General features: G+C 42.4%; 3 protein-coding genes across 6 annotated transcripts; 2 read left to right on the forward strand and 1 right to left on the reverse strand.

Moving 5' to 3' along the window:
• The first annotated feature begins 1,164 nt into the window (after positions 1-1,164).
• On the forward strand, positions 1,165-8,764 carry LOC146664477 (fibroblast growth factor 6-like). Of its 2 annotated transcripts, none has more exons than XM_085411575.1 (3): positions 1,165-2,204; positions 2,776-2,883; positions 5,174-8,764. In XM_085411575.1, the coding sequence occupies exons 1-3, from the start codon at positions 1,859-1,861 to the stop codon at positions 5,368-5,370; spliced, it is 651 nt and encodes a 216-aa protein (XP_085267701.1). In that variant the 5' UTR covers positions 1,165-1,858; the 3' UTR covers positions 5,371-8,764. The 2 variants fall into 2 exon arrangements, with proteins under 2 accessions (XP_085267701.1, XP_085267703.1); XM_085411577.1 differs by having other exon boundaries at positions 1,254-2,204; positions 2,776-2,879.
• A 1,032-nt stretch (positions 8,765-9,796) lies between these two features.
• LOC146664478 (fibroblast growth factor 23-like) lies at positions 9,797-12,179 on the forward strand. Its single transcript, XM_085411021.1, has 3 exons — positions 9,797-10,208; positions 10,520-10,623; positions 10,710-12,179. Exons 1-3 carry the CDS (start codon positions 9,995-9,997, stop codon positions 11,127-11,129), a joined length of 738 nt encoding a protein of 245 aa, XP_085267147.1. The 5' UTR covers positions 9,797-9,994; the 3' UTR covers positions 11,130-12,179.
• Positions 12,180-12,575: 396 nt separating this feature from the next.
• tigara (TP53 induced glycolysis regulatory phosphatase a) lies at positions 12,576-17,459 on the reverse strand. 3 transcript variants are annotated; one of them, XM_085411580.1, is made up of 6 exons: positions 17,330-17,459; positions 16,515-16,552; positions 16,275-16,396; positions 15,928-15,978; positions 15,715-15,825; positions 12,576-13,449 (listed from the first exon to the last, which is right to left on the reverse strand). In XM_085411580.1, the coding sequence occupies exons 1-6, from the start codon at positions 17,398-17,400 to the stop codon at positions 13,054-13,056; spliced, it is 789 nt and encodes a 262-aa protein (XP_085267706.1). In that variant the 5' UTR covers positions 17,401-17,459; the 3' UTR covers positions 12,576-13,053. The 3 variants fall into 3 exon arrangements, with proteins under 3 accessions (XP_085267706.1, XP_085267705.1, XP_085267704.1); XM_085411579.1 differs by having other exon boundaries at positions 15,715-15,837; XM_085411578.1 differs by having other exon boundaries at positions 15,901-15,978.
• Between the last annotated feature and the right edge of the window lie 1,780 nt (positions 17,460-19,239).

A 19,239-nucleotide genomic window follows, 5' to 3' on the forward strand; every position in this document is an offset into this window, starting at 1 on the left:
GGGTGAAGGCTCTTTCTGTGAAAATAAATTATTTGTATAGATGTGTTATAGAAGCATTCATAAAGCTGTAATTTATTTTAATATTACCCATTTCACCCCCTCTGTTGGCTTTGGGGACACTGCAGAGCTCGTTGCTGAGGTCTGTTAAGCCCTTTACACAAGCGACATGGTTTGAGTTTCTTTTTCTGTTTTCATGGTTCATTTAAGAAATCGTGTCCTTTGTCAGCAGTGATTCGTCGGGGTCATACGTCTCATCAGTGGTCAATAAACAGTTTCCGTTAACTGCAGTTGTCTGTAACTGGATGAGTGGAGATGTTCTCCTTGTATTAAAACAAAGTGACTTAGTGATTTAAGGCCAGAAGTTGTTTTTGATTTTCTGTTTTATCACATGACTTCAGCTACTTATTTCAGAGTTTATATCATTTTCACTGTACACCTGTCAGGCTGTGTATAAATGTGCAGTTACTAAATAGATTTTATACAAAATAAAAGATCTGCGTTTTCAATGAGGTGGTGTCTTTGGTCCTTCATGCGACAGTGTTTAAAAATCAAACATTACATGACAGAGGTCAGAAGCGTTTCTTTAATTAAATCTGAAACAAGTTCTGGATCATTTATTTAAATGAGCCGTTTACAGCGTCCACAATTCTGCCAAAGCCGAAGCTTAAAGACATGAGCGCTACAAATGAACTTGGAAATGGTGCCATCCTTTGGAAATCTTGGGGAACTGATGTGTGCGAGAGAGCTGTTGGTGCGCAGCTGCGTTGGGCTCACTGACGCATGGACATACTGTTGGTGGCATTATCCATTACATGGAAAAGACGACAGGCTTTCATGTTACACGGAATGGCACGCCGACAATGTGCGCCGTTTCGTGACGGGCCTCTCCAGTGCTCCTCGTAGTTCTCACGAATGCGCCGTGAGAAATGCACGGCTTAGGGTATACGTGGAAAAACCTGACATGATTAAAATGACACTTTGGGCCTCCGTTACCCGGTCGTGCTGTTGAGTTCAGAGGCGCTCAGTGTCTTGTTCAAGGTCAGGGGGGCGGATGCTAGCCTGCACTGAAGGCTTGAACCTTGATCTTTGCCGTTGATTGGTGCGAGCTCCCCGCTGGCTCTCTGGCCCAGCTGACATTTCAGTTTAGGCTTAAAAAAGCCTAGATTTGCTGGGGAAAAGTCTTAAACGTGGCAGGAAAGAAGAGCGACCAGCACAAGAGCCCTGTCATTGCTCTCCGGTGACAAGTGGGCCTGTTTTTACACCTTCCTTCTAAATAAGGAAGCGATCGGGTAGACATATGACCACCGACCCAATTTGGGAGCAGCCCGAGTGCCCGTCGCGTCCCATACCGCGGAACGCCAATAAGCTTTCTTCTCTTCCAGTTAGGCAGAAACAGCAGCTATCCCCCTCACATCTCCACAGACCTGCTGTTTTTTCTGCCTTTGCAATAACCCTGCGGGTGAAGTCAGCATGATGTCATCTAGGGATGCGATAGTCTTGGCGAGGTTGAAGGGTTTTTGGTGAGCGCAATATTCTGAACTCTTACCGAGAGAGAGAGGCTGTCAGAAAAGGGAGAGAGAGAGTGAGTGTGTGTGTGTGAGAGAGAGGGGCGCGGGGGAGCTGCAAAACATGGTAATCACCACCACTACCACCAACATCACCATCACCATCACCTCCAGCTCTGCCGCGCACTCTCCCGTCTCCTCTCCTCGTCTGCACCGGGGCTTGCGTTTCATGCCCAAAGCACTGATCTGTGCTCCAAAAATAACCCTCAGTCAGCATGCCGAAGGAAGCAAAACAAGAAGAGCGGTATTTTTAGGGTCATTAATTTTGACCACGTGGCCCGAAGGTAAACCGGATGGCCGTTGCGCAAAGGCTCCTCGTCAGTATGTCCTGCGAGGCCGGCACGCCGCACTGGACGCTGACCGCAGTGGTTCTCCTGGGCTTTCTGCTGGGGATCGTGTCAGCGTACCCTTTACCGAGCAGCAGGACAAATGCAACTTTACTGGAGAAACGATGGGAGACCCTCTTCTCGCGCTCTGTGCTCGGGATCTCCGGAGAGAAACCGGAGCTGAATTGGGAGAGTGACTATCTGCTGGGCATCAAAAGAGTGCGGAGGCTCTACTGCAACGTGGGCATCGGGTTTCACCTTCAGATCCTCCCCGACGGCAGGATAAACGGTGTACATAATGAAAACCAGTACAGTGAGTTATATCTCCACCAATGTAATGCAATAGACATAAAAGAGAGACGGTCAATAAGCATGGATCTGCGATGAGCAGGCTAGTCTATCCCCTCTATTCATTTGCATGATCGCGTCTCATCCGAGTCGGGGAGAGAACTGAATTTCTTCCACGGCAAAGACAAATCTGTTAAAGCACGTATCCATCAGTACTGAAAACCCCTCTTCCTCCCCCTCCTCCTCCAGCTCAACCATGTCACGAATGTATGGACGCTTTTAGACACAACTTATTTTTACGCAGCCCTCTGAGGGCGGTCCGGGAGACCAATAGCCGTGCACGCCGTGCAATTAGGACAGCTATTATTGCGATAACCACAATGCGCTAAATTAATGCGCCTGGATGCAAATGGAAGATGGGGTGAAAGATGCAGAACAAAGGCTCGGCATGCTGCGCAGCAACCTGCAAGGTTACACCCATAGACGCAGAGAAAGCACAATGCTACAGTGGCAAAACGCACGCACTTAGCCAGGATGCTCCTTTGGTATGTACCTCACTGCTCACTCTAACGTAACGCATCTTTGTCATGTATCAGGTCTAATAGAGATCTCGACGGTGGAGAGAGGAGTGGTGAGCCTATATGGAGTGAAGAGTGAGCTGTTTGTCGCAATGAACAGCCGTGGGAGGTTATACGGAACGGTAGGTATGCACAGTATTTCGTTTATTGTTCAGCACTGTTGGTTAATTGGATCCTGAAATCAGGACGCACTTGGAGCTCGATCCGCCTTTTTTCTGTTTGCCTGTCATAAATTGGAAAGAGACTCTTGCCTTATGTGGCTGCAGGGGAGCTGCACGCTACGGCCTGCGAAACCTATATTTCAGTTTCATCAGGAATTTCTAAAGCTATATTTAAAGCAAGTGTGCGAGGCCTGTTGGCCGATGGGTAAATAATGATGAGGTTAACAGATGAGGGATTTAGATCACAGGGCTGTACCGTGTGTGTGTGTGTGTGTGTGTGTGTGTGTGTGTGTGGGTCAGAGAGAAAGAGAGCAAGAGGAGGAGGGAAACCCCCCTGGTGACAAGAAACCTGTCAGCACAGTTGAAAATCGATTTTAATGGCAAGTGGCGCAGCACACACATGTTGAGAGGCACATGGGCAGCACCTTCCACAGGCCTCCATAATCCTGCCCTTCAAACATGTTCACTTTATTTCTCTTTATTTCTCTTGTTAAACATTTAATTCTACAAAAGACAATCTGTTCTTAAGAGTTTCCTGGCAGTTATTACTCATGACTTTGTTTGCTTGTTCTCCTCAACAGCCTTTGTGGTCTTTTGAAAATATGGATTCAGGATCCAATAAAACAAAATGACTCAGTGTTTTAAAGGCGCTGAAGATGCCTTGAGGTAGAGCAGGTTTTCTCTCAACATGGCAAGCAAGGTGACACATGGAAACCTCTGAGTTTCATCAGGGTTTTTATTGATAGCTGTCAGCTCAAGTCTTGTATTTGATATATTTTATATCCTCTGATTCTCTGAGGTTGAGCATTTTATTGCCTGAGGACCTCATCAGATGCTTTATAATTCTTCCTTTTAGTGTTTTGCAACTCCATCATCTCCTCCATTGCTTGACTTGGATAACTGGAGTACTCTGGGTCTTAATCAGAGTTTCAAGCTTGTGCATCTTATTATTGCCCAATGACCTCACATTCCCAATGTGATGGTAGCTAGAGCACAGTTTACATTCCTTTTATTTAGTTCGTCACTGAACTCCTCATCTGCTCTGTGTTTATTTATAAACAAAAGTGGGGCATAGAAACGACTCTTGGTCGATGCTGTTATCAGATTCTCCCACATGCCATCCTTTTAATGACCTTATCAGACAGGAAACACGTGCTTGTTTGAGCTGACGTGATCGGTTTGCTTTTAAGCACATTGATGACAGTTATTAGCTCCGAGTGGTGCGGGAAGGAACATTATGTTTAGTGGAGCCCTGCTGACACATGAATGTGATTGTGGAAAACATATTTGACAGACAGAATGTGAATCACTTATCTGGTCATGAGTGATGAAGCATTAGCTTGAGAGCATGGTGATGATCTGATAAGAGACTGAATTAGGCCACATGGTCTCTGATGGCGAGTGTGACTGTTGCACACTGTGCAAGTCATGCATAGCCAGCTCAGCACAGCAGAGAAGGGTCAGATATTTCACAGTGTCAGATATTCAAAGACGAGCAGTTTTGTCTCCAAAATTGTTCTTATTTTATTTATTTGAGAATATTTGCTGGAGGTTTTAGGTTTGAAATATTGCATCTCAGAAAGCAATACTTGCAAGATTTGGAGTTAGATCAGATTGATAGCAGAAAGTAGGAGCAAGGCCTAGTATGGGTAATAATAAAAACCTGAAACCTTCAATGACTTATTGAGTTTTCAAGTTACCGGCTGACATTAAAAAAGCTCCGCTGGGTGGTTCCACAGAGCTGCAGTGGCTTTTCATTTAGTCAGGACAGCATTTTGGAGTAAAACACGTTTAATTCTTTATAGTTACTAAACACAGTCAGGTGGAAGCAGCCCCTCCCTGAGCCTAGTTGTGCCGGAGGTTTCTTCCTGTTAAAAGGGAGTTTTTCCTTCCCACTGTCGCCAAAGTGCTGCTCATAGGGGGTCATTGTTCATTGTTGTAGGGCCTACCTTACAGTATAAAGCGCCTTGAGGCGACTGTTGTTGTGATTTGGAGCTGTATAAATAAAATTGAATTGGATTTGACATAACTGTTTAAAGTAAATCCAAAAATCATTTTTTGAGTGCACAGCATTGCAGCGAAGTAACACAAACAACTGAAAAAATGATTCTTTAAAACCCACAACAGTGAGATTTCACTGTTTTTATTACTGTTCATTGCTCACAGTCTTATTTAAGCTTCAAACTTGTGTCTCTGTTTGCATTTGTGTCGAGCAGCTCGTTGTAAAGCATGTCCTGTCTCTTTGTCGCCTCCAGACAGTCTTCCACGACGAATGCAAGTTCAAGGAGAGCTTGCTCGCGAACAATTACAACGCCTACGAGTCTCTGGTTTACAGAGGATCCTACATCGCACTCAGCAAGCATGGCCGCGTGAAGAGGGGCAACAAGGCCACAACTGCCATGACTGTAACGCACTTCCTACCCCGAATATGACGAGCAAAAAGTGGCAATAACAAACGTATTTGCACATGTGGATTATCTCCCAGGTAACATAAATACCGTATACTACATACAAACACAAAAAAGACAAAAATGGACTATAAAATAAAGAAACACAGTTATATCTGATAGTATTTATTCAAACTTTATATGTATATTTGGGTAGTTTACTTTGTATTAGAAATGATCAAAAATGCCATTCTTTGCTGCTTTTGTGATTTTCATCCTTTTATGATATGAAGGGCACGGAGAGGCGTCGTTTGTCCCCTCTGGTTTTATGGGTGCTTGCTGGAATTGGTTGAGTTTTTGTCCTGTCGGTGGATGACAGCTCATCTTTTTCAAATGGATTTGTTATTACCTCAAAGCACCGTGTCCCAAGGATGTAGAAAATGTGTGCATGAAATTTTTACACAGAAGAATGCCTGTTTACTTCTAAGGTTTTTTTTGTTTGTTTTTGTTGTTGTCGTCGTCATCTATCAAGGACTATAGACATTTCCCACCCGTTGCATTTGCGTGTCTCTGTCACGGTCAGGGCAACTAGAGCACTTGAAAAAATAACGGTTGTTTTCTTCTTGCTTTGTCATGAGGTGGCGGTGCCTTGAATTCCTTCTTGCGGCCCCCCCTTACCCTTGCATGCGAGAAATGTGGTGCTCAAGTCAGAAATAGGAATGATACGCAAGTCATCACTCCCTCAGACACCACTGGGGGGGCTTTAGCCCAATTCCTAGAGGGCCAGAAGTTTTTTCACTTTATTTTCTTTCCATAATTAGATCAATTTAGTAAGCGAGACTCTACGCTGCACAGGACCCAGTGGAGCCTCTTGTTAAAAAGGAAAGCTGGATTTGGAGTCGCCATCACCTCCAAGGGAGCTTTGACAATCCCGGGGTTCGTTTGAACAGTTTTTGTAGCCGGATCATCAGTCCAAACTGAAAATGTGAATGTTTATGCATTGGCTTTCATCATGTATGCGGATTTGCCTGTTTTCTTCCTTTACATGGCGGAGGGACAGAATATCATAGACCTAACACTATGACGCAAAATACCCTCCATCTCTGCCTACTGTACATTTCCCCCGGTTCAAGTCGGTGCCGTCTGTTGCATCAGGCCTCTTACTCTACACTGCAAAGTTTATGTGACGATGAAGTTGGTTAAAGCAGCATGCTGAGTAAAATTACAGAGCAGGCACGGTCTGCTGCTTTAACTCGAAATAAATCGAGTGAAAAGCGACATTTACTCTCAGTTCAAGATCCTGGGATTTGCAAACGATCCTTACGGTGTCTCCGTTTTTGATATTTAGATAAAGCGGATCGTTTATGACAGAGTTTTTATGCATTCTTCAGATTGGTCACTGAGTCTCACAGGAGAGCGCCGAATATGAGCTGAACCAAAGGGTTACGTTAGTGATGTTCATTCAGGCTTTGCATATACAGCATATCATACTTGAATTTAACAACCTCTCATGCTCCTCTTTCTAATACTGTAATTTTCCATAGTAGAAACGAGAGGGCACAAGAAGCAAACAAAGCAAACGATAGCTAAGATGGACAGAGGAATCACTGAGTGTTTAAGTTGACGAACATGTGGATAATATCGGGTGAAATACCTGCGTGGCAGACTCGTGGGTCTCCTGTTAGTTAATCTTAGACTGGACGGTCATCGCAGGGACCTGAGAATCCTGTGCATCTGAGCCATTTTTGCGCAAAGGTCAGAGGCGTGGGCGATTTGCCCTCTGTGTTATTCGTGTAGCTGCGTTTCAGCCACGTCATTTTTGCTTTCTAAAGTTTAAAACCTGTTAGGCCATTTTCCTGATGAAAACAACGACAGTTCTCTTGTAATGTGCAATGAAAGTACTAATGATTTTCGCAACTTCTCAAGTATTTTAAATGCTGGAAGGAGGTGCTATCAAGCTGGCTTTGACCTTCATTATGCTACGAGTATAAGGCCAGCTCGGTGAAATATGATTAAAAGGAAGTAGCGAGGCACTTGTAGATATGTTATCATATTTTACCTCATGCCCTTTTAAACACTGACAGAATGTCTGTGAGCAATGGTTTATGCGCCCTTTAAGCTCCAGCTTCTGTCTAGTAGCAGAGACGAATGTGTGCGTAAGCACGTATGCATGTGTCCGACTGAGCACACTCCTGTCCTGTTCTGTTTCAGCCAGAACGACTGTAGCGATGATCAATTTACCTTAAGTCGGGAATGACGAGGCATTGTCCAGCCGTGCAAACTGACGCACGGTAGTAACGGAGAGGACAAAGATGAGAGCGACTGGAAGCAAAGCCAGTGAGTTGAGGGATGCGTGCAGCAGAAAAGCGCTGACTGTACAACAGCTATGTAGCAAAAGGCCTCGTGAAAAAGAATCAAACGCTTCCAGGAGAGGGGATGCTTATTTCTGAATACTGTGATCCAAGAGAGCAACTTGAAATGCCCAGGATGTCATGTGTGTATCTGAATACACCACTTATAAGTGTCTGTGGGGGATTTTGCCTTGAGCATCTTATTTGTCATTATGAGCGATCAGCCATCGAAGCAATGATCACATGTAGCTTTTTCTCTTGGCTGACCACATGAGGAAAAGGTCAGAGAGCTATTTTTGCTAATTTATCCAAAATATATAAAAGGTGCGTTTTTAATGGAGCGCAGAAGCAGTTAGCTGACGCGAAAGAATAAAAGCACGTGGTTTTGATGACGAGTAGTTTCTGTACGGCCCTGAGAGACACTGTCAGCACTGCAGGAACAGGAACGCCACAGCAGTTCCTCCAACATGATGCTTTCTGTTGAAATCGATATTGTGCACACACCAACTAAGCTTGGTTTTTACTTTCTAAGACTAAGGAAACATTTACTGTCGCAATTGTACGACTTTTGCATGTTGCTGTTCAGAGGCATAAAAGGTTGTATGATACCGCAGTAACGGAGAAAAGGTCCTTAACCTTTACTTCCTCAAGTCCTCATTATGCATGTAGTGTTCTGAACGGACTAGGTTTGTCTTACCCCTTTGATTAAGGATCCGGATCCAGGTCTGGGTTTTGCCATTGCGCTCATTATATATCTGTTCAGCTGGTTTCAAAACGTGTCGGTTCGTAGGGAACCGGAGGCCTGCGGGCGGCTCTGGGATCAGACTCCCGGTGTGCCACCGGCAGCCTTTGTGTTTCTCTCTCACTTTTCTATTCCTGCACTGAAAGGAGAGTACTTCCTCCGAGTCCACCCCCTCTTTTTTAACATATACCTCACCTTCTGCCTTAGTTCCGATTATTGAAATGATTGTAAATTAGTTTGAAACAACAGACTTCTCCAATCATTTGTTTCTGAAAAATATGATGATGAGTAAGTAAAATAATATATTGCAAATGGTTTTCCTTTTATTTTTGTACGTATGTGCTGTGCACAGCAGTCAACTGTATTCCTGAGACGATAATAAAATACGTTTTTGTAAAATCTGTTGCGAATCTTTTATTTTATTGTGTCTAAGTTACTTCACACGCGCATGACAGGAATGACGGCAAAGACCAGAGAAAATCCGAGTACCAGCGCAAATGTTGAACCTGCAGCCAAAGTCTTTTTCATGAGTCAGTATGTAGCGCCCCCTCCTGGTGAAGAGGAAGGCACACTATGTATGTTTTTGGTTTTTTGCAGGTGTGGAAGCGTAGTTGCAAAGAAAATGGGTCAAGAATACAGCAGCCCTTTATGTTGATCTCATTTAAATTTTAATCTGAAAAAATATCATTTTTCTCCAATTACAATATAAGCAAAAACAAACACTAGCATCAGTTTGAATAGTGTGTGATTTCATTAAAGGCCATACAGTAACATGAATCTTCATTTTCCTCATGAATATGTGACATACTGCTAGTTTATATAGCTTCTTCTATAAATATATGCCATATAATCGCAGATCATCTGCACAATTTTCAATAAACATTACATTAGTATTCAAATGTAATCTTCCTTTGATGTTTGAGTTTGAAAGGTTTTTTTTCCATTTTAAATAGACATGAATAAGAATGAGGCCAGGCTTTCCAGGAATAATTACAGGGCGGGAACTCTTGTAAAAGATAACGAGAGCAGCGGAAGTGTGTGCAGTTTAATAATAAGCACAGGATAAATCATTTAGCCTGATACTGTGACGCAACAGAGGGCCAGTCATTAAGAAACGACCAATTTTAGACGAATCTAATTGATCTTTATATAACGCTTTCATAAATGTTACATTTCTAACAACACGTGAGGTCAAGTAACAAGAAATATGAGCAAAAATTGTGAAAACCCGTCATTAATGTCAAAGAATGACCGTCAGTCATTTCTTCTTCTGCACTTTCTTATCTCTAGACTTTAAGCTCTGTGCTAGATTTTGTTAGTTAAACTTGAACACATGAGAAATTTTACTTCCACGTAGGGGAGAAAACTGTTTTTTAACCATGTGTGATGCATCGTGTTTCCATACAGCTTACTTCAATTGCATCTAGGCAACCCTTAACTGCTGCAGCCAAGCTTGGAGTCATTTTGGTAAATGAGTTAGCCAGTTTATTGACCCTCTGTTTAAATAGACCCGTTGGACTTTCTCCTCCTCCAGTAGCGGACCACATACCATCCTGAACATTCGTGCTTTTAGAAGGCCTTTAATTGCCATCGATCATGCAACTGGCTTCCTTCTTAGTCATCCTGATTGCTGGACATGTGTCTGTACCAGTGGATTGTAGGCCAAGGCTCCAGGATTCAGAACAACTAGCTCAACATCAGCAGGGTCGATTGAACGCGGCAACAAATGCAGATCCATCTGCCGGTATGGGACGCTTCTACTCTGTGCTGAATGGATCAATGAGACACAGCATTTACAGCGGCTTTCTGGGTAAGTCTGCATATAAACACACAACTGGAACCGCTTATACAGACAATCCTCTGCAATAATAAAGGAAAATGTTAAGTATGACCGACTTTGCTTACTTGATTTTGAAGAGGGTAAATATCAGCTTTGGATCTGAAAGGAAGTTCAGGAAAATCAGAGAAAAACTGAACCAAACAAAACAAAAAAGAAAGTTTGAGATTAATTCTGTACATTTATAAACTTCAAAATATATTTTCAAATTTAAAAGCAGAATATTGTTAATCAAATAATTTTTCTTGTTACATTTGTTAATAGAAAATGTGCTTTTTTTTCAGTCACTTTGCCTGTGAGAACAGCTTCCAGCAACTTTGTGTCAATATTTGATTTGAGAAGAAAACATTTCATCTGCATGGACTTTAAGGGAAAGCTGTACATATCTGTGAGTATTGTTTTAGATGTTCTTAGTTTGAATGAAGTCACAAAGTGCCAAAAACAGACCATAAACATTTTCTTTCTACCAAACAGAGGCAAAGGGACAGAGAAGACTGTCTCTTCCAGGACATTTGGTTAGATTTAGTAAGCCACCATCATGTGTTTTACTCTACAAGCGGGAGAAGGCTGCTCAGACTACAAGGAGGTCATCTGCGAGTGGCACATGGCGAGCCGCCTGAACACTACTTAGCCCCGCTGAAGAGGCTCTTGAATCCCTCGGTTAAAAGACAGAGAAGGAGCGAAGAGGTGAACCCCTCTGATCCTTTACGAACAGAAGCAAATCCCTCACGTTCTGGAAAAGATCTCAGAGATGCAGATCACGTTCGGCCTGAACAGGCTCAGACAGGCGCTGTGTCTAAAGAGACCATCGCCTCCTGCGACGACCCCCTGTCTGTCTTACAGCCCAACGCGCCTGGAAGCCCTGTGAAGACTAACATTGCAGACCAAGCCTAAGTCGCGCAGCATCACTCATCCATAGAAGATATTTCCCGGGATAAATCTGGCTGACCATTAAGAGCCATAGAAACCTTAGTCCCTTATTTCTAGACCTGGTTGAAAAGGTCTGAAAAGACCTGTTGATTAGAGGCCAAACTGACATCTAAACTCTGCACAGTCGTCGAGGCTGAAGTCGGTTCCAAAGCAAAAGTTTATTGGACACAGATAACAGCCGTCGCTTCAGTGATGCACATGCAGGTGTCTGTTTTTGTTTGTTGGGATGTGAAATGGTTGGACAGTAAAACAGTGTCTGCTTCAGGTCCACAACTAGAATTAGTGGATTGTCTTTTTCAAAATATTAAAACACATCTATGCTATTTATATATGCATATATCTACACGTAAGCAGGTTATGTCTCGGTGTCTGATGCATGGTGTGTGAGCTTCTCACAGGGTGGGCAGCATGTCAGTGCTGCCTGACAGTAACAGTGAGCGGCTTTGAATCTGCTGGTCGTCTGAGGAGTTTGCACCGTCCCAAAAAAGGAAGATCACGTTTCTAATGAACTCAAACGGTGCCTTTGCACTTGTAAAGTCATGCTTTGCTGGGTGGGGAGATACTGACCTTCCTGGAGTTTTTATGGAGCTAACCCTTTTGTATGTACTCATAAACCAAGTTACATCACAGGGGCTCGTGCAGGTCTCCTGTTTGAAGATAATGGTCTGGGAACACTCGACATAAGTTTGGTCCAGTTTGCTGCTGTCCTTTAACCTCTTTGGTGAGGAGAATTTGAACCTCTGGGTCAGATATGTCAATATTTGTTCAAATAATTGTTTAAATCATCCAACAACTCTTGAAGTGTTGCTGAAAAACAGCAACAAGAACAACAAAAAGACGAATGATGCTGTTGTGACTGGGAAAAAATATCTCCTGTATGCAGCTTCCATAAAAATGTCAAAAATGTATCAGGTGCTGGACACCAACAGTCACAGCAATACAAACGTATTTATTTATTGAGCTGTTTTAATGACGTCCTTGCTCGCCTACTGTTTTATTATTTATATATATTGGTTGGTGTATCATTTCTGATGTTAATAAAATAAATTGTAAGTATCTGGAACATCTTTTGCTTCTTGTTTTAAGCAGAAGATGAGTCATTTTCAAACGCACGGCTGAGACATTTCTCATGTGCATTATTGTCAGATTACGTCCTCCTCCTCTAAGATGCCTGTCAAACGAAAATAAACGGGATCTGCAAACGTGGAAGTCCCAGTTAGCTGAAAGCATTTGAGTGATTTAAGATTAAAAGACTCTTTTAAAATCTTACTGACAATAAGTGTCACACAGTTCTCATGAAGGCAGCAAAACCGAACAAAAACAACTAAAATGACCTAAATAATGAAGCCCACTTACAGGAATGAAAATTAAAGGTACGCAACATGAAAAGATGAATAAATAACAACCAGCTGAGTTTATTGAAACGACTTTATCAGGAAAGAACCATCACAGGTGCAAACGTACATTTTTACATCAGTAAAGCATTTCAGTAGTCGCACACGCCACAGACTCCTTTAGCTAAGAAACAGCAGCTTTTACTCTAAATAAATGTGTGGACTGAAAAACAGCCACACAGAGTCCGTTCACGCGTTCCACAGTTTAATGGGCTCGTAACATTCGTCCGTCCTTGTTGACTCAAGTGTTAATTCACAACAATGGGAAAGGAACTGATTTCCAAAGAGTAAACACTACTCCGAGTTCTTGTGCAGATTTCTGGACCCCTACAGGAGAAATTCAGAAACGAGGCCTCGCTAAACCACAGAGTCGCCCACGTATGTAGCAACGAACAGCCAGACAATAACAACGCGATGACGAAATTTCCTGCAACACAAACGATCCGAGGCTTTAATTACTGTTTAAACGAACCCTAAGAAAAGGACGTAACAGGTCACGATCTGCGTTTCACGTGGTCCCCTCTGTGGATAAAAACACAGCGGATCCCTGATAATATGAACTCGTCGTCTTGTTTCCTCACGGTTATTATAAACCGACAAAGGCCCGTGTTCGGACTCAGAGAGAACACGTGTGCTTGATCAGAACCCAGAGGTAAGCGGCAGTGCAATTCCTCCACAAAGTAGCGCACCACCACGCACATGTAAGCCCCATGGGTGACCACCAAAGCATGGACGGGGATATCCTTGACCCCATCGTCGGCCTTCCCCTCAGTAGGAGTCGTCTGTGACGGAGCAGGTAACGACGAGTCGTCCTGCCCTCTCTCGCTGAAGTGTTCGGCCCCAATTTGCTGAAGCATTTTCTCCAGAAACTCTTTGAACCGCATCTTCACCTGAGCAGAGCAAAAATCTGTTATGAAAAGTTCTCCTGCTTCTATTGTTGTACATACTTTAGAATGAGACCCAGGCTTCCTACGGCGCTGAGGGATAAAGGTTAAAGGTCGTTTTATTCATAGTCACGTCCTTTGGTATAAAAACTGCACATCTTTCTGATGCAACAACCTGCAACTTGTTTAAAAAAGGGAGGGAGCAGGCCTTTTGCAGAGGATTTGAGTGCTCTGTGCTTGTGTCAAATCTATATTTGAAGATCAGCGTCACCATCACGATGTGCTGGTCACGTCCTGGATTTGACCAGAGTTCATGTCCAAGCTAGAACATAATGGACGAAGTCTGACGAGGTATCTTGGAAATAGAACATCCTTCCCTCCAACAACCCCTCCTCCTCCTCACATCCTGTCCTCTCTCTCACACACACACACACACACACACACACACACACACACACACACACACACACACACACACACACACACACACACACACACACACACACACACACTCAGTTCAGACATTCAGTCATGCAAAGAAGACAATGATATGCTAATCATAACTTTATAGAGCTAGGAGGTGAATGCTTCCTGCCACCTAGTGGAAGTATGTGTACATTACACCAAGATACCTGGTATCAATCCAGAGTGTGCGGAAAGATTTAATTTTAGTGTAATATGTGCAAAAGATCCCACTTTAGAAAAAAAAAGCTTAAGTGGGATCTTTTGCATCAGAAACATATTTGAAGGAATATATAAAGGAACTGGGCAGCACGGCGGTGAGCTGGTTAGCACTGCAGCCTCAGTTCTGTGTCTCTCTCTGTCTTTGCTCAGACCGGTGACCTGTCCAGAGAATAGGCTCCAGCCCTGAACTGGATGAGCGTTAGAGGATGGATTGAAGATGAAGAAGAGAGCAAACAGAGATACGAGGAAACTCAGGAAAGAAATAATCTACAGACAATTCTGCGATGGAATCAAAATGTTGTAGTTCGTGACCTGTGAGTACTTCGAACTCGAGACTTCATTTTAATCTTAACTAAACAACTGTAAAACTTTATGGCTATATCGTGCTGGAACCAAGTACTCAAATGCACCTTTGTGACTGATCTTTATACACGATGTGTTACCAGGAACCACATTAACACACAAACATGAAGTAAATAAATAAATAAAACCAGAGGCCTGTGCTAAGAAGCAAGATTTCATATTATATGGGCAACGTCAGGGCTAACCCTGGGTTTTCTGTATGTCCACGCTAACCTATGCTAACCTGCTCCAAAGCAGGTCCGGTTGACCAGCTGACCAATCGATTCTCTATTTGCATCACTGTGAGGGTCTAAAGTTTTTCAGCAGCATCTAATATCTTTGCATTTCCCTGTTGAGCAGTACGAAATATACATTCTTAGATAGAGCTTATTTTTTCCTGTTGGCTGCAAACAGTTTTACAACTAAAGCATGAACACATGATCCCATCTATTTGTATCCCACTTGCTGTCCTTATATCAAATGTGCGTTTCAAACCAAGGCTGCAGCTGAAAGGATGAAACATTTATTTAATCAAACAGTTGATTATAATCCATCATATTTTCCCATGTTTTGACGACTAACTCAGCACTATTAATACTAAAGTGCTCTTCCACTCACGCTGCTGTGCTGTGTTTAACTTCTTCATGTTTTTGCTATTATATAATTCTCTTTGTAAAATCAGCTGATCAACTGCTGGTATTCTTATGCATAGCTGTGATTGGTCAGATGCTGCCAACACCACATCTTTCATGTGAATGCGGGTGGGAAACCCTCGGTAACTAAACGAGTTGACAGCCAGCTTTATGTGACCGCTTATCCTTACTGCCGATGATAGCGTGTATCCAGATAAAAGAAAGATACCCTGGGTATGTTGAGCCGCTCTATGGTTCAGGGGTCGGGTTCAAAAGATTACAGATGTTATTAATGTCACATAAATAACAGAAAACCAGATAATCAGCAGGGATGCAAGGACCTGACATCAATAGGGTGACTTTTATGGCCCGTGTTTATCACCAGTGCCACATCTGTTTTTGAGATGAAGAGTGGAAAAACAATAGAACTGTGAGTGTTTTTCATCTTTTTGTTTTTAGCATTTTGTTGTTTCCCAAGAATAAAAAGAAAGTAAATAATTCAGTCTTGGCAATAGGCCTGAATATTATTTATTTTTTATATTATTTTCATTACCAGTGATCCAGAATTTTACCAAGACTCTCTCCTTTTACAATAAGACAACCTCAGCCTCACCTGCTCCTGCGTCTCTCCTCCCGGAGGTGTGAAGCCTGGAAACGTCTGACCAGCCGCCTCGGCCATGTCTTTGACGTCCTGTAACCGCCTCCCTTCAGCTATCCCAAAGCTCTGAAAGATCAACTTATTCATTGGCACGTAAACATCTGATCAATAAGTTTTCTTGTAAGTTTTGAGGTCACTCGCCTTTTCTATAAGCAGAGGGTCACACACCATTTCTAGAGCGGAACAGCTGCTGTTGTGCTTCATTATTGTTTCGGTGGTCTGGATGGAAAAACAAAAACAAAATGTAATCTGATTACAGAGAGGAGGAGGGTGGCTTTTATAAGTCTGCCACGAGTACTCAGTCAGAATTACATAAGTGCTCAGTGTTCAAAGGTCCGACTGCATTTATCTTCTAACTGAGCCTTCATTTAGATCTCATCTCCACACCTGTGAACTTTTATGACACACAGAAACAAATCCACAGACTCACAAGATAAAATAAATCAATCAAACTGGATCTTTTGAAAGGCCAGACGCTTTTTTTACACTGCTGTTGTATAAGGTTCATAGTTTACCTGTTTTGCCCGCAGCATGTTGCTAACAAACACGTTGGTGAACTTGACATGGGCGAGGTATCGCCCTGCAGCTTCTGCCTGCTGCAGCCCAGCCTCAGACAAAGGTGCGTCTATAGCCTGGCCTGGGTGGAAGGAAAAGGGGAAATTAGAATAAAGCAGCTCCCTTATTCTATTTTTTTTTTTTTACCCAAAACAAGTAATTTTATTCTAATGAAACAAATATTTAGAATCATTCTTTACCTTGCAGCAGACCATCTTTGTTGTACTGAGTTTCCCCACTGTAGGAAATAAATGACAGGAGATAACACTGACAGAGTTTGGTGCTCAACAGGCACTCGTTTGATTTCACATCTGTTACCACATGAATGCAAATCTTTTATTACGTGTTGCTCACAGCCATGACGTTCTGTATGCCCAAAGCTGTACTTATACTTTTAATGGCGACTGGCTACTAACACGTCTTTTTGATGATTCAGTTATTTTGAATCACTTAATCAAAATGGCCAAAATAAATGCATAAATCAACAAATGTCAGGATAAAAAGAAATTCACAAGTTCTCAGTTACAGATTGAACCCCAGTGACACGCAAACTGCAAATAAATTACAAAGACAACAAACATTTGGAGTCTGCACTGCTAATTTTGATTTTATTTTCATGGTATCTTCGGACAATATGTGGTGTGTGTAAGTGGTTTTACCTTTGACCCACAAAAATCCGTTTTTTGTTTTTGTACATGAATGAACCTTTATTGTTCCGCGTTTATTCTGCCCCCTGGTGGCCATCGTGAAACGTCGCACAGACTAAACAAACGGTACAAACCCGCTGGGAGAGTCACAGTCTTATCATATATTCTTATCATATATTCCTCGTTTCAGCTTAGAAGCCGCTCTCCGTGAACTCCGGTTAAGACCACGATAGAAATAAACAGTCCGTCACTGCTACACGTTTTAAAACCCCTCCAAACACGACAGACTGAAGTCTGTCAAAGTACAAGTCGCGCTCCTCGGAACCCTGTGGTGCTGAACTTCATATATTATCGTCGGATGAACTTACTGTCGAACAAGGGTCAGCCCAAATGTTAGCGTTTTCATGCTGCGGAAGGCAGAGACCGGGTAAAGACGCATTACTCATTGCACGAGTCTCACACGGTGACGGAACATGGGAACACTGGTTTATGGTGTCAGGGGGAAATTACAGCTGCCCACAGAAGCGCATCACCCCCACAGATATATTTAGCCCGACACCATCCACTGCACGCTTGTAGGGTACAGATCTTATTATGAAGATGAACTCTGGAAAGGTGTCGACACACCTGTGATCAGTCACTGACTACGACATCCAGGGGAGATTATTTGAGCAGCTACTGAGATTGGGAGTTTTTCTTAAAGAGAGTCCAGGTTACAAAAGATTTAGACGTGCACATATGATGCATTATACTTGCATTATACTACTACACAGGTAGCTTATAGTACAAAAGTTGTTTAATCGAAATATATTTCAAGTACCTAAAGTAAAGCTAAAATTACATAATAGTAAATAATAAGAAACAAACAAACAGGATGTTTATCTGTTTGTAGGATATCAGTTATTTCTGGGGCCACATGCAAATCGGTCATATTTTCATGTACACGTGGAAGTTGTCAGATTCTGCACTTTTCTGTGTCAACAGAAAAAAAAGGCTGAATTGTAAACAAATTGGTGACTTTGAGTTTGTGTCAAAGCCTCAAGCTTCTGAAAAGCTGCAAACTTGTTTAACTCAAAATGTGCTGACTTCAAACAGTCGGAGTAGGAGCTGTAAATCTTTAATGCGTAACATCATCAGTAAGGAAGATCGCATATTAGTGTAAAAGCACCTAATGCAACTGTCAGTGACAGGAGGAGCGGTACATTTGCAAAAAATCATCATGGACCGGACCAGGCACGTGCAGAGGGTGGGGGGCGGAAGGGGCTTGAGCACGTGCCCCTTTCCTGATGGGTGCCCCAGGTGCCCTTTTTCCTGTCTGTGCCCCTCAACAATAATATTTAACAATTAATCACAGTTTTGCTAAATAAAAGGGTCTAGCTTGCATCAGTCACATGACTATCATTAACCAATCCTCGCACTTGACGGCAGAGCGCGCTGGTTACGAGCCGGGAATGAGCTCGAAAGAGCACGCGCATTTTTTGCCGTTTGAGCGACCTCAAACCTTTCAGGAAGGCTTATATTTCACTAAATATAAATAATATAAATGATAAATTATTAGATTGTGAATAATCTAATATGCATATCCACATAATTATGGATTATTATAATTATGATTAAAAACACACACACACACACACACACACACACACACACACACACACACACACACACACACACACACACACACACGTGTTTTTAAAGAAAATGCATTAAGAAACAGATTATATTACATTTATATTTCAAATATGATAAAATGCTGATTTTACAGCAGCAACATTGTATCTCATTTAATAAACTTTCTGCCTGCACAGAGTGGATAGTCAAACAAACTGAATCGCCATAAATACATTATTTTATATTTATTACTTAATTGTTTTATACTCGTTACTTTATTATTGTAGCACTAGGAATAAACAATAAGGGAAGGATTCTGGATCAGCACTATGATTCAAACTTGTGGCCATAGTATGTACAGAATCATTGAGAAGGTATAAAATGTCACTGTATGTGTGTGTTTTATGTGTATAGATTTCTTTGAATTATTACTCATGATATAATATTGTCCAGACAGGCTCTGTAGGACACGAGGAGGAAACAGTGACAGAAGGCGCTGTGTGAGGCAGCGGATCCGTCAGCAGCTGGATTACAAAGAGCACAGGTCACAATGACACCTGCACCAGTTGTTGCATTGCATTCAAGTATAAAAACAATAATAAACACAATGTTTTCGTTCTCTAACATTTTTCTATCATTACTTTATTATGGATTAGGTGGAGGA

Source organism: Rhamphochromis longiceps, linkage group LG7 (genome assembly GCF_057381845.1).
Source record: "Rhamphochromis longiceps isolate RC_006_pf linkage group LG7, R_longiceps_female_GT1.1, whole genome shotgun sequence".
Lineage (NCBI taxonomy): Eukaryota > Metazoa > Chordata > Actinopteri > Cichliformes > Cichlidae > Rhamphochromis > Rhamphochromis longiceps.